Source organism: Nesoenas mayeri, assembly GCF_963082525.1.
Source record: "Nesoenas mayeri genome assembly, chromosome: 2".
Lineage (NCBI taxonomy): Eukaryota > Metazoa > Chordata > Aves > Columbiformes > Columbidae > Nesoenas > Nesoenas mayeri.
Window position 1 is genome coordinate 105688316 of NC_137543.1, and position 17385 is coordinate 105705700.

The 17385-nt window shown below is 36.4% G+C and overlaps 1 protein-coding gene across 1 annotated transcript in view; it reads right to left on the reverse strand.

Moving 5' to 3' along the window:
• The window catches only part of CNTNAP2 (contactin associated protein 2), a gene marked incomplete at its 3' end in the record, with an annotated part of 1137334 nt that overhangs the window by 578772 nt on the left and 541177 nt on the right, over nucleotides 1-17385 (reverse strand). The window contains exon 8 of the mRNA XM_080338877.1: nucleotides 16986-17250. Coding sequence (XP_080195003.1) covers nucleotides 16986-17250 — 265 coding nt within the window. The remainder of the gene's footprint in view (nucleotides 1-16985; nucleotides 17251-17385) is intronic.

Below are 17385 nucleotides of genomic sequence, written 5' to 3' on the forward strand. Positions count from 1 at the left end.
ACCCAAATAGCTGTACTGCAAGGTGAGTTTGCTAAGAAGTGAAAGGATGCTAAGAACCAGCATAATTTTCTTCATATTGCCATTGTGAAGCTATTCTGCAGGAATGCACATTTTCAGCTTTTCAGGGCTACATGGGACGCCCTCTTGCTGTTACAATCTGGACTCACCAGAACATTATTTCTCTACTTATTCTATTCTATTCTATTCTATTCTATTCTATTCTATTCTATTCTATTCTATTCTATTCTATTCTATTCTATTCTATTCTATTCTATTCTATTCACCTCCTCAATGGGTGCACTACCAAAGTGTTTTCAGAAAACAGTCATATTCTCTTCCAAATTTAATTCTGCTATTGAAACAATTCATGTTGCTTTAAGTAAATTAGTTTGCGTATTCATACTTTTCAGACCCGCTTCTCTCCTTGTTCCCATAATACTGTTTTTGTTGTTGTTACTCTCCCTGATACATGTAAAATGAAGAAGACTAAAAGAAAAATAATATGAATGGAAGAACCTATGGAGAACCGAATGTTAGAATAGGGTGGGATCCACAAATGGATTCAAAGCCAGATTTGAATAAGTAAGTAATTAGGTACAAAGAATGATGTAGGGAGAGATTTTTTGGGAATGGGCAATCAAAAGTCATCAAAATTACGTCATTAAGCATAAAATGTTAAAGAACATCATCTAAGTTTCTTTTGGTTTGGAAATTGAGACTTTTGTAAATATACCCACTCTAAGTAATGTACTGATATCTCTGCACAATGAATGGGTCATGATAAAGCTGAATGCTGTGTCATCTGTCTGAGTACCCATGCTGAAGACAGACTAGAACTAAACTTTGAGACGGTGTGACTGCCACAGAACATGTACTGAACCAAGGACGCTCCAGCCATTTTAGCATCTGAATCTGCAGGAAGTATGAAAAAGAAAGTTGTGATAAAGACAAAGGTACAGCAAGACTGTATGTGTACAGAGTGTTATCCACAACTTCATGCATATCTTCAAAAGAATAGGCTCCTTATCCTTTATTTTTAATTCCAGATCCTTCATCTTTGGACATTTTTGGCTGAGAATTGATATCTCCCTCCTCAGATCTTCATAAAAATTACAGACAATTTCCAAGTCTATAACACAGCTGAGGCAAACACATAAGACCACCTAGCAGTTTTGGTCAAGTACATCCTTACTTTAGTTACTAGAGGCATGTCTGTACTTCAGTCAAAATTATGTATATACGTCATGCATTCATACATAAATCATGTGAACCTGCTAGGGTAATAATTATCAGTGTAACATATCTTGGAAGTCAGTGGGGGGCTACAAAAATTATCCCTCAAATTTGGTAAGTAATGCAGCTAGGTAATTTGCCTACACTTAATCTAGCATGCCTATGCTTATTCTAGTATACCCATAACCACACTGCTAGGAAAATACAAGTAATAATGACTAATCTGAAGCTACTTTGGATAAGGAAAGCTGCCACTACCAAGTGGTAGCTGAATTGAAACAATACATTTCACCTCAGTCTGCTTATAAGAGCACTCAATTTCTTTGTTGTCTAAAAAGAAATCCTATCACTCTCCTTATTCCACGTTCTTCCACCGCCCTCCACATTCACCCATTTTTTCATCCTGCTACCTGCTGCTGAAGAAAATAAGCTTTCTTTCAGCTTTATCTTCCAAGGGCAACAAGTCCGTAAAGTACGTCTATTGCAAAATGCTGGAAATGGCTGAGTATCTCATCTTGCCTCTGCTACTCACAGATGGTTGCCTGAATGATCTTCTCTCCATGTTCTCCAAGACATAAATTTCTTCTCACTTACTTTGCTAAGTTCTTGGTGGTAGAGGCAAGTAGTGCATATTTGTCCCAGCCCTCACAACAGACAGCAATATTTGTGCCACTAACTTCTTGTGATATTGTCACATCTTAGTGTATCTTACACTTGACTGAAGGACACAGTTCGTGGAGAAAAGTGATTACAAGAGGATCTCAGCTACCGCTAGAAGAAAATGACACTGAAAAAAAATCAGCATGATAAACTGTTGAGTTCTCAGAAACCAAAAATAAAATAAAATGAGAAGACTTAAAACCAGAGATGGAACATCAAAGGCCATTTCACAATGTGCAAGGACTAGACTCATGATTTTTAAACTTGTAATTTTGTACTACTTCTGTTAATTTTGTTTTATAAGACACTCAGTTACAGGCACAGACTTTTATCATCAGATAATATATTCTCTTAAAGCCTTTACAATCATGGTCTTTGCACTGATAAATTCTGTGACTTTTCCTTCCTGCCAGCTTCATAAAAATTCTGAGAATCTAGACAATCTCTCTGCCACACAGGCAGCAGGAATATTGAGCCTGAAGGGTTACGAACAGGTGGATAAACTTTTTTGGTACCTTCACAACCTAAGTAAGAGAGAGCTGAAGTTTCAAACACAATTTATTAGACTTCAGTTTGGCTCCTTTCATCTTCCCCCACCTTCTACATATGCTTTGCTTGAGTAATGACTTGGGTTTTCCTGATTTGTTGCCAAAATGACTCAGAAGAGTGACAATATGTCAGCCTTCAGATGATGGATGAAGTGGAAACTCAGAAAAAGATACTAAACAGTAAATACTCTGTTAAAGCCCATTAAAATCTGAAAGGTTTCTTAAATATTCATATTCATGGGACAGGTTTTCGATTGATGTATTTCCCATCTGTCTGTGTGCTTGTACATTGAAGAGTTTGCATGTCAAAATAAGAGCTTCATTATGTTAGTACTTTTTGATAAATTGGTTAATTATAATACAATCCAATATAACATGATCAATTTATGAAAAACAAATTAAGAATTCTCTTAGGGTTATTTTTCAAAGTGCAATAGGTTTCTCATAATGATAAATAACACTGATGAACTTCTATGTTTAATTTGTTTATTTATACTAATGATTAGATTCTGGAGGGAAAAAATAGTAAAATCTTAAAGATATTCTGGCTATGTGAGTAGATATATATAGTAAATACATAAAATTTGGCCACATTATGCACATTATGCAACAGAATTTGAAGTTATCAGTTAATTGAACAATAAGAAGTAAAACGGGCAAATATCTGCTTTTTGATATTTTTTCTCCACCTCAAACAAGAGAAAGAAGGAAAACAGGAAAAGGCTGATCATATTCCTATAAACATTCTGCAGAGCTACAACTCTTTCACATCTTGTGTTTTAGGAACTTCTTGAATGACAAAGAACGGTATAAAGGAAAAATCTGAATGCTTATTCTCTAGGATCCTGCTTGCTTTGACACAGATGAGAAGTGTAAGGTCTCACACTGACCATCGATTTTAAAGAAAGTGGGATGCAGAAGGTAAGGACAGTGTCTGTGCATGTGTATGGGCATGCTCATGAAGATCTAACTCTTAGAGTACTTAAACAGACTGGAAATGAGTTAAAACTGCAGACAACATTATTTTAACATAAGTGAGCTTATATCTAGAAGCTTTAGAAGCTAAGAGATTTATCTTGAGTTTTTCCCTCACATAATGTCCACAACGGCTCTTGCAAGTTTGACAATTTAGTGCCAATGTCATATTTTCCTGCCACTCCTAAAATATGACACCCCTTCCCTTTTGGAGTGGGACGAGAGGAAGTCCTGACACATGAAAATGAGTGACAACCAGCATTTCCTTATACCTGGCCAGACATTCTCTCAAGAGTACAGGTGGCAGAACTGTGCCAGATTTCCCCTACCAGGCATCTACCTTGTGCAGTGACAACCTTCTGAAGTGTCCTGTTTGGAGAACAAAATCTGGCACAACACAATTTCTAATTAGGTAAATGATTCTGTAACACACCAAATGGAAAGATACAATATTTTGGACTCCTATTTAATCTGAAACGATTAAGCTTTTATTTTTCCCGCTTGATCACAGGAACATTCATAGGACTCACTTAATCAAAGCATATACATTTTGTTCTACTGAATATTGCTAATTCATATGTGGAAAAATATACATGCTGTATTCCTTGTCAGGCTAAGTCCCAAAGGATCAAATGACAACTGATGAGATTCCAAAGTGCTTTCTGATCCTTGTGTCCTCCCACCTCCCTTTTAAATTAAATGAATACAGAATAAACTGAAAATACAATTTTCAGAGGCAGGCAGTGAGTCCTGACAGTACTGACAAGCACTAGACAGACATCATTGATATGGTGTGAGCTGTGATGAATGCTTAGAAGAACAGACCTTGTATATTCTTGGACCACTTGCTGCTGCAGTTAGATAATCGGAGACTAACTTTCAAACAACTAGGTTAAAAACCAAAACCAAACCACAAACTTGTATTGAATAATTTTTCTCAGAGGTAGTTGAATTAAAATTCTCATTGGATTTAATTTGGTCTGAGATTTTGACTTCAGTACTGGCAGTGTCACCATCACATTCTTTCTGGGCTCTTCTCTGCAATGTACAAATGACGCTCAGTTTTCACCATTTCCAGTGTGAAGTGAGGGTACATGGTGACTACCAAGATGCTCAACAACTCACAATAATACAATATAATATCAAGTATGCTATGAGGTTATACTGGTTTTGAGTGGAAACTAGATCAAGTTGCTAGTTCAGGCTTCTCTGTGCCTAGATAGATGAATCACTAAACAGACTGGGCAAAAAGCTGATCTACTGCCACATTGCTGATTCCTTTCCTAGTTCAGTGTGTCAGCATAATCAGAACTTTAAGTTAGTAAGATTTCATATTTTCATAAGCTTGTGGTTATCTATATACCTTGTAAAACTTAAAAATGACAAAACCAGACTTGAGCAGAAAGTTTTGATCCAAACTGATCTTCAGCTACTGAATGTGATTATTGTATTCAGCTCTGTTGTAAGGATGTCAGTGATACCCAGAAAATTTGAAACACCGATTAAGAATACAATTTCTTTTGAATTATGAATAATGCAAGAGTCATACTTTAATTTTATACCTACTTCAGTTTGCTCATCACTTTTTTTACGACAATGCATATCTACTTTTTTTTTTTTTTAAATCTATAATGAATTCCACAAAAAGCTATTAATAATATTAAGAGATAATTCTTCTTAAAAATATTTGGGTGACATAACTGAACAGATAAATGTACTTTCAAGAGATAATTAAAATGAAAGGAAAACTTCCTTAATGTTTGCCTGTTTATCATTTAAAACATTTTCAAAACATTACTGAATTCTTCCAAGCTTCACAGAGTCACAGAATGGTTGGGGTTGGAAGGGACTTCTGGAGACCATCTAGTCCAACCCACCTGCTAAAGCAGGTTCACCTAGAGCAGATAGTACAGGAATGTGTCCAAGTGAGTTTTGAATGTCTCCAGAGAAGGAGACTCCACAGCCTCTCTGTTTTAAAACATGCTGATCTCTACTTGTGACGAAACAAGACAGAAAATGTTAAGAATGAGTGTGATTTGAGGCATTCCAAAGGTGTGTTTTCATATGTAATTATATTTGTTTCAAAGGCACCATTGAAGGTAAAAAAGGAAGAAATGTGCTGTGCCTCGTTCTGTGCCTTCAGAGTACATGAAAATCATGCCCCAGTGACCAGATATTCTTGTGTAGCATAAAGAAAAGATTTTTTTGCACAGCAAATTTGATCAAGCATATTGCTTGTTGCCAACACTATAGAAACCAGCCTAACTCTCCTAAACATGCCTCAGCACCACATTATGCCTTTTGAGATTCAGTACTGTCAATAATATCAGCCTGGTGTTGCAAATTCCAGATTCTAGAGATGGGGGATCTGCTGTTACTGTTTTCACAGGTAGTTGTCTAAGTACCAACACAAGAATGTGAAGAAAGTACTTTTGTTCTGCTAGTAATCTGTGTGCTAGTGCTGTGGTAAAGTTGATTCCACTTGGCAGCTGGTTTTAGTGCATGTGCAGCTACAAAACGTTAATGAATGAAACCCTCATTTTTGATGGCATGTGTTGTGATATTCCACTACTTGAAATTTGCAAAAATAATCCAACCAAAGTTATTACTGCATTTTAAAAGAATGGATGCTTCAAATGTTTTATATACATCTATTTATTGGAAAAGACGTAGGGGGAGTCATGCCTCTAAACATGTTTTTCTTTAGTAAGTAAATATTCTACAAAGAAGACAAGTAGAATTTTCAGTATTTGTCCTCAGTGAACCTGTTCCATAAAATCCTGCTTGATATTAGAATAAACTATGTATTTTATAGTGGCTGCATCACAGCAAGGGAATTGAGATTTTTTTTTTCCCTATCAAATACATAAACTTACAGTGGGCAACATTTTTAAAGACAGTATCATCTGCCATTCAGCTTACAGAATTCAAAGGACATTGGTTGCTCTGTTTCACCTCAGTGCTCATGTGCTGCTGCTTCAGCAACATTTCAAAATGAAAAGAAGCAATGTGTAAAAACGCAAGAGGGTACTCACTATCTTTTCCAAGACCAACATAAAGGCAGAGCTAGCAACATAGAGCTAGAAATTTTTTATTTTCCTTAGTCTATCTGTGCAGCTAAGAAAAACCATTTCTGTGAACTAAGCTGAAAAAAGAGACAAACCAGACTGCACATGATGACATTTCAATGAAGCACTTTGATAGAAATTGCTTTTAGTTCAGTCAGTGTCAGTAGAAAATGCCAAAATGCCAAAATACACATCACAGTTGTGCATGACTGTACTAACCAAAAAAACAGTAAGGGCTGAGCTGACTTACAAGAGCTCCATTGCCCATTTTTTACAAAAAAAATTGAATTCATTTTTTGGGCTAGATGCCATTCTGTGTCATTGATGCAAACATGAAGGTCAGCAGAAGCACTATGAATTTACAATGGCATGACTGAAAACAGAATCTTTCCTCTAATGCTTAAGTCTTATGCAGCATAAAATATGTATGGATGCTTGACAACTTTTCCCTTCATTATATACAAAAGTGACTCCCTCTTCTCTCTAAAATAACACTGTCAAACCAAGAGGGACTGCCAGAAACCTGTCACAGATAATAATCTGTTTGCCCAGGTTCCTGAATAGCAATGAAAAATAAGATATTGAGCGTCAGTTCCTAGCATATAGATTAAAGTTCCATGCCTGTAATCAGGTCACGCTTCCTCCCCCTCAAAAAATAGTGTTTGATATTATAAGAACTTTTAATTATGTGTCTGTAAGTAATTGACACCTACCCAAGGATTAGTGATAAATACGATTGAAAGTTCAAAATTGCAGAATTCCTTGCAAACTCAGATGAGTTTCAAGGACATTTGCAGTAGCAGTAGTATCCCTGTTTTTACTCCAAGTGCAAATACTGCAAATGCCCACTTTAAAAGTAAAGAAAATCTCTGTTTTTGTTTGCATTTGGGGAAGATGAAAAGGTGAAAAGAAAGCACTGGCAGTTTTAATTTACATGGTTGATAGTTTCATCCCGCAGTGATTTTGCACAGTGTCATGTAGCCCACTGCTTGAAGATTCTGTGCCCAATTTTGAAACACCATTAGGTAGTGCATGTAAGCAACAATGACATACAAACGAGAGTTCAAGACCTTTGATCTCCCAGTTTCCCTAAACATTTTTTTAAATGTACAGAAAAGAAATGTGCTGTGCTCTAAGTGGAAACTGGCTATCCAGTATTTTTTCTTCTCATCCTACTCCTTTCTTTTTTTTTTTTAAATTCATAACTACATTTGTTTTCCTGTCCTACCAAGGTTTCATGACCACCAAAGTTCCAAACAAAAGAACGCTGTGTAAACAAAGTGATAGCAGGCCACTTTTCCAAACCTGAAGACTTTGCCTATACATCTATAAGCTTCCTCTCTGCTGTGGTTTCATTTTTTCTGGAATAACATAGGCTGTGTCTCTGCTGTCTCTGTAACTGAGACCAAGGAGTGATCTATGTTCCCCTGGCCAGTTTGCCCAGCACAGCTCACATTTGCAGTGCTCATGGCTGGTGCCTACAGAAATCTGTTTGTGTCCACACTAAACAGTGTGTGGAGGGGTCTCTGGATCAATACACACTCTGTGAGGCTTCAGGTTGTTGACCCACATGCCCACACTGTGTAAGCCATGTGCAATACTAACTTGTTTCATGCTTGTCATATGATTATTGTTACATGACCATGGGTATGGCAACCTTGTCACAACAGTCTGGATTTCCTCCTGACCCTACATGTCGTTCTTTGGGTTGAGACACATTGGTAGTAGGTCATGATTTTAAGAATGAATATCTCTTCCTGAAGTGATGAATAGTAAGAGGGCTACCTGCTGACATTTGTACTTGTTAGGCAATGAAAGCCAGAATATGTTGCGTGTACAGAAGTGTGGGGGGCATAAGAGTCTGCAAGGGGACAGACCCTTGCAGAAAAGTGTTGGAGAACAGGCCAGGCTGACAGAGTAAGAGCAGATGTTTTGTCTATACTGTCTACTGTAAGTCTCTGCACCAGGCAAACCACTGAACTGTTCCTGGGTCTCAGTGCTGCTGGTGGGGAAACTATTGATCCCACTGAAACAACAATATCCCAGGAGTGAAACAGCCTGTTTCTAGAAGGCACAGTCAGAGGAGCAGGACCTTGAGATGAAATGACGAGTGATCTGAAAGTGTAGAGTCACCTGCTGGCTGCCCTAAGTCTCCTGAACCTATTCAAATGGTTTTACTATTTTACCAAATGCCAATATTCTTCCTGTATGTCATAGTTGGCAAATTAGCTGAGTAAACTCTCTGACTGATATATGGCCACATGCACAATGGTACATATATATAGATACAGTGGCTATCACTTATAGTATCAAAAAAAAAGTGAGGGCATTCTGTTTACCCTCTACTACTCCATTTACTCATAGCCATTTACAAAATATCATAATTGCCAGATTAAATAGTCCGTAGAAGTATATGTTTAAGTTATTATAGCTGATTAATCATATGCTGGGTTATCAAGAGCTGTGCTTAGTGAAATATTTTTCTCTGAAATAGAAATGAAGTAAAAAACAGACTTCAAACAGATTTCTTACATTTTCTCAGTAGTTTTGAGTAAAAAATAAATCAGCTACAAGGTGAACTAAAGAGCTGACAGCACAAAGTGCAATCACATTTTTCAAGTAATACTAACATCACTGGAAAAGTTTACAGGAACTATCTCATTCTGTCATTAACAAAGAAATGGGCTTTTACAAAATTAGAAAGTTTAAGCCAATGGTTTTGGATGGCATTCATGGCAGTGCTGAAAGAAGTGGCTGACATTACTGTGAGGTTACCATCATGTTGCCATCTATGACAAACTGTGTTCAGCACAGGTGTGTGAGTCCTAGAAACAGGCATTCTCAAAGAGACACCTTTATGGAATAGGAGGCAGAGATGGCAATTAGTAAATGAGGGGAAAGAACATAATATTTATGGCATCCAGCCTTTTAGATATTGTCATAGAAAACATTCCCTTCCTCTGCCACTATAGTATATGAATAGTCAATGGTGTCCTGGGGATACTGCTGTCAGGCTGTGCATAAACACAACAAATATAACTACAGCTTTTGTCTCTGTTGTATCCTTTTGTTTATTTCTTTATTACTAATCTAAAAGGAAAATACTAACGGGGAAAAAAAACCCAAACCCCATTCATATTCACCTCAATCAGCACTTGCAAGTTCTGAAAGACTTTAAAACACACAAAAAAGTGTATTTTGCCATGTTCTTTCCAACATTGCCTTCTTACTGATCAAAGAGGTAATGCTGGTTTTAACTAAGCATTCTTGGCTGGCTAAACCAATATTTGGAATCTCTCCATGTAATTTTGTATTGAACAAAAATAGGCAGATAGAGGACTCACTCGTGAAAACCTGTTCTTCAGGTAACTGCAAAATGTTGGGCACCACTGTAGCATTCAGTGCTAAGGGTCTTGGTTTTTATCCATCAAAGCTGAAAGCAAAATTTTCACTGACTTGACTAGAACTGGACTGGCAATAACTGATGTGGACAGAGAAAAAAAAGGCAACATGGAAAGCAACTAACATTGATTCCACTTCCTGCCAAACCTATTGAATTAGAAATCAAAAGTGTAAATTTCCAACTAGTTCTGTCCAGCTCTACTCATGTAATTTATATTCCTTCTAGTAGAAAGTTAAAATTACCATTTAAAGTATTGATTATTGCACCTTTTTCCTGAATGAAATTCACTGCATCACAGTGACCGCTCAAAGAGTAGTTGTAAAAAGCTTTATTTCATATTTCAGTGCTAACCAGAGAATGACCTGCAAAGGTCCCCTCTTACTCTGTTCGACAGCCTCAAGGGAAATGAGGCTAAAATAAGTAAACTGAAATTCAGCCTCCTGTATAAATTTAGAAAGTCTGTCAGTGAGGAAAGCCTGCTTGCTTCATTCCCAGGTTCCTCCATGCTTGCAAGGTACCAGTGCAATCAACAGTGACATTGCTCTCAGTGAAGTATCTGAAAATGTTACCACACATGTTTTAGAATGCATAGCTTGTGCTTTGTAGGCAACTACCCAGTGAAAATCAGTGATTGATGAAGCAGAAGTCATGAAAACCCAAACTTAGCAGTTTTCTTAGAAGAAAAAGTCTGCAATCAAGAACCCTATTTCTTGCTCTGACTGGATTGAGAGTCTACTGTACTGAGATGCAAAACCAGAGTACAAGAAAAACACATAGAAGAAGGAATAATAACTATTATAAGCACATCTGTTTCTCAGTTCTGTGGAATTCAAACCCACAAATGCCTATTCATGTAGCTGCATCACTGCTTAAAGTCATCAGTCAAAAATAAACATTCAGAGAGAAATAGAGAGACAAAACTGGCTATCTGGGAAGAAACTAATTCTCTAATATTCAGACTGTTCTGATGCTAAGTTGTCATGCTGCCTTTTGTGGACAGAATTGGCGTCTGTTATCTCAGTCATGCTAACAAGTGACTCATGGGTATCTACCTTCACTCACTAACATTCAGCATATAATCTACTATCAGAAATATGGAAAAGACTTGGTGGGAAATATCTTTCTACCAGAAGTGAACTTTTGCTCTGTGTACACACTTGCTATTAAAACCTTCATTTAGCAACAGAAGCAAAAATACTTTTTTATTTGCATGTAAAATGCCCCTCGGAAATGTCACTGGAAAAGTATTACTTTAGATCTGTCAGACATTTTATTACCTGAAGGACGATATCTTAACCTGAGGTCTAAAATATAGATGAATTGGAATTCAGATGAGTTGAGACCTAGCAAAAAGACAGGAGAGTGGAAAGCGTCCCAGAGAGATTCCACAGGGAGAAGTCTGATTTATTTAATACAGAATATGACAAAAAGATATTCATATCCCAAGTTTTAATAAGTTTATAGTTGACAGGAGGAACAGAAGACAGCCTTGAGCAGCAGTTAATATACAGAAAAAGGTGTTAACTAGGAGAGTTAGAAGAGGAAAAAATGGAGCTCCAAGCAGATGAATTCAATTTAATTGCAGAAGATTTTGGACACTCTGAAAACTTCTCTGTTAAGATACTATGGCTCAAAGGAGATGTTGTCTTTTTTCAGTGACTTATTATGAAGTAAAAACCAAGGGATCTTATAGAGTATCTTGTATTTAAATTGAGCAAAGAATATCTAGATATGTAAGGTCAGAGCTGTCTATGAAAGGACAACAAGTGAGAAAGTAAGCAGACGATAAATCAAGAGAATATTTTAGAATCTGCCACTGTGAAAACTTCACCATTTCTCAAGAGGCAGAGAAATTATTTTCTATATTGAAACAGGGATTCAGGGTTTGCTGTTAAAAACATTAGAAACCCATTAGATAATTCCCCAAGAGTGTTATGTTGAATGTCACTTTGTTTCTTTGAGCAAAGCAACACTCTTCATGTTTGTTAATGGGCTACCAATTTTACCCCATGTTGAAAGCTTCAGAAGAAGTTTGATTTTGTTAAGAAGGAATTTGTGTTAAGTTGCTGAAGCAGGTAGATGTAACTACATAGAAGAAAAGAAGGCAACTGGGGCATGGCCTGTGGCTTAACCCTCCACTAAACAGTATTTGCATTGGCTTTGGGATAAGTTTCATAACAGATTTTCTGGCAAAGACAGATGTAGGTGTGTGACATTTTCCAGTTTTTGGTTTCTTCTGAGCTCAAGAAAGATGATATGAAGTTGTTAAAGCTTATAAATAAATACAACTTCATCAACAATTTATTATCTTAATTGCAAGACCACAAATTCTGAGTATGTTCTCAGGGTAAACAGGTAACATATACTAAAATTAAATCTTTTAAAACTGTAGCAGACTACCAGAATCCTTTGATACGCAAAACTACATTGGAAATCTGCTTTTAAAAAGTTCTTAAAGAAAGCAAGAACACTTCTTTCTTCCAACTTCTCAGCCTAGCATTGCTTCCATCAATCCCTTGGGTAAACCCAGCAATTTCCAAGATGACGGCCTGAATGTCATGATGCCAAAAGCAGAATTTACTCTAAAACTATATGGAGCAGTAAAGATAAATCTCTTGACTGTTTTCTGAATTTCTCTCCTATTATTAATCCCTATGCTGGGACATACGCACTTGTGAAGATATTAATCATAGTTTACTCTGCAGAGAAAAAGTCAATAGGATATTTGACTCTTGATTTATACACAAGCTTTAAGTATTTCACCTGTGTAATTCTGCAGTCAGTAGCTTATTTCTTCTAATTAAATCTTTATTTCAGCTTTCTGTGAGCCTGATTTTCCTCTTACTAACAGCAAGTTTATTAATATAACTCTCATCAATCAAATGGTGGTAGAATCTAAATAACATAAGAAAAAACAAAATCAAGGCTATTGACTTTGTACAACAGCTTTGCCGGTCTGTTCACAGCTAAATAGCACTTACTGAAGACTTAACAGAATGCTGGGAAAGGAAGGGACGGCATTTTTTATTGTTTAGAGACCTGTTTTGAAGGAACAACTGGCAAGATCACAAAAAAAAAGGAAAAGAAAAGACAAAAAAGCTCAGTAAGCAAAAATGAGGCAGTAAGTATAAGAACAACAATTAATTATCTTTGTCCATTTCATATGTACTATAAACTGAAAGCTAAACTGCATATTAACATGAAATATTCTGCCATACTCAAAATTGTGTTATGAGCAAAAGTCTATACACCTTATCGATATAGTATAAAAATGATTACTTTTTTTACTGTCTCTTTACTGTCTCTACCATTCACCAAACTGAAGCCCAGGACATGCCAGGGACAACTTGTTTGGCCACTTTTAAACAAGCTACAGCCAGGTCTAGTAAAACCTCAGATTCTGCTCTGCCAGGTCAGCACAAAGTCTATTGCCTTTTACTAGTAATGCAAAAATCACATGTATTAGACTACAGTATATCTAATTATCTCTGATTCTGTTCAGCACATACAAAACAAATATGAAATTTTCCTAATACGGATGCATTTAAATGCTTTAATCAGATGCAGAGATGAGGCAGAGGTTTGAAAGTGACTGCAGGCATAAAAGGAACAGCAAGATAAGTGGAAACTAACATTAAAGAAGAAAATAAAATGTGGTTTTTCAAAACAAGAAGTTACCTACAGAAAGTTTTCCAGGAACTGCTAATGGTAACATCAAGTACCTGTGAGTTTTTAGAAGTAGCAAAAATAGAATGAAAAAGGGAATTAAGGCATGACAGACAGTAGGAATGTGTCAGGCTGAAGATAATTTTGAACTCCAAACAATGAGTGAAGAAGCTTCAGATATACAAAACCACAATAATAATAATGAAAAATATTATCTTTATTTTAAATGTTCTAAGAATAAAGTACTGAGATGATTTATTGTTCCAATAAGGATGAAGAAGATTGATTAAGAAACTGAGAGAAGTTCATGAAGAATTGAATATAGTGAAATCTCTAGTGGTCAGGACAAGTAGCTAAATAAATGAAGGAACAGTTAAGTGCTGTCTGGAAGACCAAAGGATAACATTAAATAAGACCTAAGAGCTCTTGCTTACACTGTGAAAAAATTATCCCTGACAAAACCAGAACAGACAACAGAAGACAGCAGGGAAGGATCTCTGGGAGACAAAACTGTTAAGAACAGACTGCCTGATGACAACTCTCAGTTTTAAATGCAAAGCAATGCCTGCTTCATGATTCCCATGAACTGCCTACTATTGATCCGAATGTTTTCCCTCAGCATGCTATGTAAACCTCTCATAGTTGTTGTATTTACATAGAAGTTGAAGTTTTTCTATTCATGCTTTCTATTTGACCACCTGAGAGTATCATATCCCTTTATTCACTATATAAAATAGAAAAAGTAGAATCCGTTGGCATAAAAAATAAAGTAGAAACCTCTTTCTGATTTCTCAATTTAGTAGTAGCTCACTCTTCTTAACAGTCAATTGATTCTGCTTGCTGATTATTTTGTGCTTTTGCCCCTAAACATTACATCTGTCTATGAAACTTTTTACAATGTCCTGTAAACTATTCACCCTACTGACTCTATAGGTAAGTAGTAAACACCCGTCCATGTACTATACAGGACTAGAAGTGCAGCTCCTTTAACTCTACCTTCACTGTGTTATTTAATTTTTATTTCCGTAAAGTGTCATCAAAATATTTAAAACTGCAGCTGCCTTTCTCTCTTAAACAAAATGCTTAAATAAATTAGGTATGAAAATTATGTAAAAAAAAAAATCTTTTTCACATACTGTCTGATCCCTCCTCCCAGGTGTCACAGGGCACTTCATAAAGTAGTTCAATAAGGAGGTTTGCAGTGCCCAGCTACCAGTGAGAAAGGTGGGAATTTAGCTATATTTGATATGTTGGAAGTTTATCTGAACATCACTCATGGTAAGTTAGAGCTCCATGAGTCAGTACATGCAGCTTTAAGGTGTTCAAAGAATACTATGACACTGAAAAACAGATAAACCAGAATTCTGTTCCACACCAGTGTTTTTAGCATAGAGATGCGCAGGAATAAACTCTGCCACCTGCACATCAGCCTACACTTTTCTCATGTAATTCCTGCCAATCAGTTCAACTATCATTTCTACAGCCAGAGCTAGACTATGATTCAGAATGAACTGCCAATGCACCCATGTTAACATGGAAAGCTGACATTAAAAACTGCTAAAGTAAGGTAGTAAATTATGAGAGGTGTGTAGAACAAGGACTAAGAGACTTTAGCTTCCTCCAGTGAAAAGTTGCTGATAAGTTCTGTATGTCACATAAGCAAGGGGTGTGTACTCCCAGCGAGAGGTGGATAGAACAGGTGACAAAAATTGACCGACTAGATATTCTATGCCCATCCACATCATACACCTTATAAAAATGGGAGATCATGAGGGTCTTGCTCTCTTCATCCATGGCCGGCATCTGAAGAGGACCCTGCCTGTAGTGCCTGTGATCCAAGGCCTGGTTTCAGACCCTGCATCCCTGAATCCTGTTCCTGTCTACTGCGGAATCCAGTCCAGAACTTCCAGGTGCTGGCCCTGCAGCCGCCAGCATGATGCCAGCTCAGCCACAGCTGTGCTACACTGGAAAATTCAGTATTGGTTTTGTATATTTTGCATTATTTTCTCTCTTAGTATTATTAGTAAAGAACTTTCCAACTGGTAAGTCTCCCGTTTCCTCCTATTCCCTTTCCTTAGTGGGGAGGATGGGAGGTTAACAGAGAGTATCTGCCACAGTTTATTGTTGCCCTGCAATAAACGGTGACAGAGATATTATTTTTTTCCACAAAAACATTTTCATTTTACAAAACAGGTAAATTCCAATTCTTAGTTGTTATTATTCATATTTTATTCAGTTCTATCTTTAAAATTAATTTCATTTCTTGCTCAGCTCTATTTCATTACTAGGATAGAAAGAGAAAAGTCACAAAAATGTCCACTTGCCAAATGAAATATTACTTCCCCCTTATTGTATGTTTTCTCATTAAAAAAGGCATTTTTAATTTTTTCTTACATTTCCTCAATTCTGTGTTTATATGACTATGTAGACTATATATTTTCAAATAGAAACTGAATAGTAGACATAAAAACACTGTCATTCATTCAGGGCTATACCACTGTATCAATCCTGTTGATGAAAACTGAAATACCTCCAACATTAAATTCGCAAAAAACATTAACCACAGATGACTTTGGGCAAAAAACATGTCCCTATTTTGACTAAGAAACTAGGTTGTCATATCTGCTACTTCAAATGATCACTGTTTTATTTCTGTTTTCTATGTGAAGTTATTATAGATCCATTTGCAAGCAGCCCTGTACTTTCCAACACATGATTCAGTCGTGACTTTGCTGAGAAAAAGTGTTAATTGACATGATGTAGCTATCACCATATTTGCTATAGCTCATCCAGAAATGCCCAGAAAGAATCCAGACTGAAATATAATTAATCAAAATGGAAGTATCAAGCAACTTTAAAACACTGCTCAACTAACACCAACACACACTGTTTCTTCCAGAAGCAAATCAAATCCTGTACTTTTTACTCATTATTTTCCAAAACCTCCTTAGGTACTGAAAGCTCTGGTACTTCTCCAACATGACTGTACAGCATACCTAGAGAATGCCACAGTATTTTTCATGCCAGCCTTGTGATTAAATCAATTTTTTTTTAGGAAGTAACAGAAGCAGCCTAATTATTAGGCTACTCTCAGCAAGGGAGCACTCTCCTCTTTTGAAACCAAGTATTTTTTTTGCAGAGAAGACTGCAAGACAGATAGAAGAAATCAAAAAAAGAAGCAATGCTGCCTCATAGATAAGGGATTATGTTTTCTGGGTTTCACTGCAGAATAAGAACATTTCTGTCTTCTTCAATTTAACAACTGTTTCAATATTCTTCTACTTCTTACTCAATGAAACATACAATAAATGATTTAATATAGTTGCAATTTAAATTTTAAATTTTGTAAAACAATTGTTATAGTTTTTAGGTCCATGATGCTTTTAGTCAATACCAACAAAAATGATACCAATTATAAAAAGAACCACTTACCTGATGAGATATCTATTCTGTTCTTCTTCACTAGGGTGACATTGATATGGACACTGACTTTGCCATCATTTATGTCAATCTCAACATTCCCCAGATCATCTGCGAAGTTGCTGAAGACAAGAAGTCCATTGGGGTTCCAGGTTCGGAAAAGGAAACTGACTGAAAACAGATCCTGGCTCGGACGACCAGGAACCTCAAGGTAACTGGTGGCATTGAAAAAGACAGGCACTGCATGTGGCTCCACACAAGAAAAACTTAAGTTTCCCTAAGTAAAACACACACACACAAAAGGAAAAAAAAAAAAGAAAAAAAAAAAGAAAAGAAAAAAAAAGAAAAGAAAAAAGTAAGATTCCACTAAATTCATAGCTACCTCTAGAAAAGTATTCTAGGTTTTATTCAA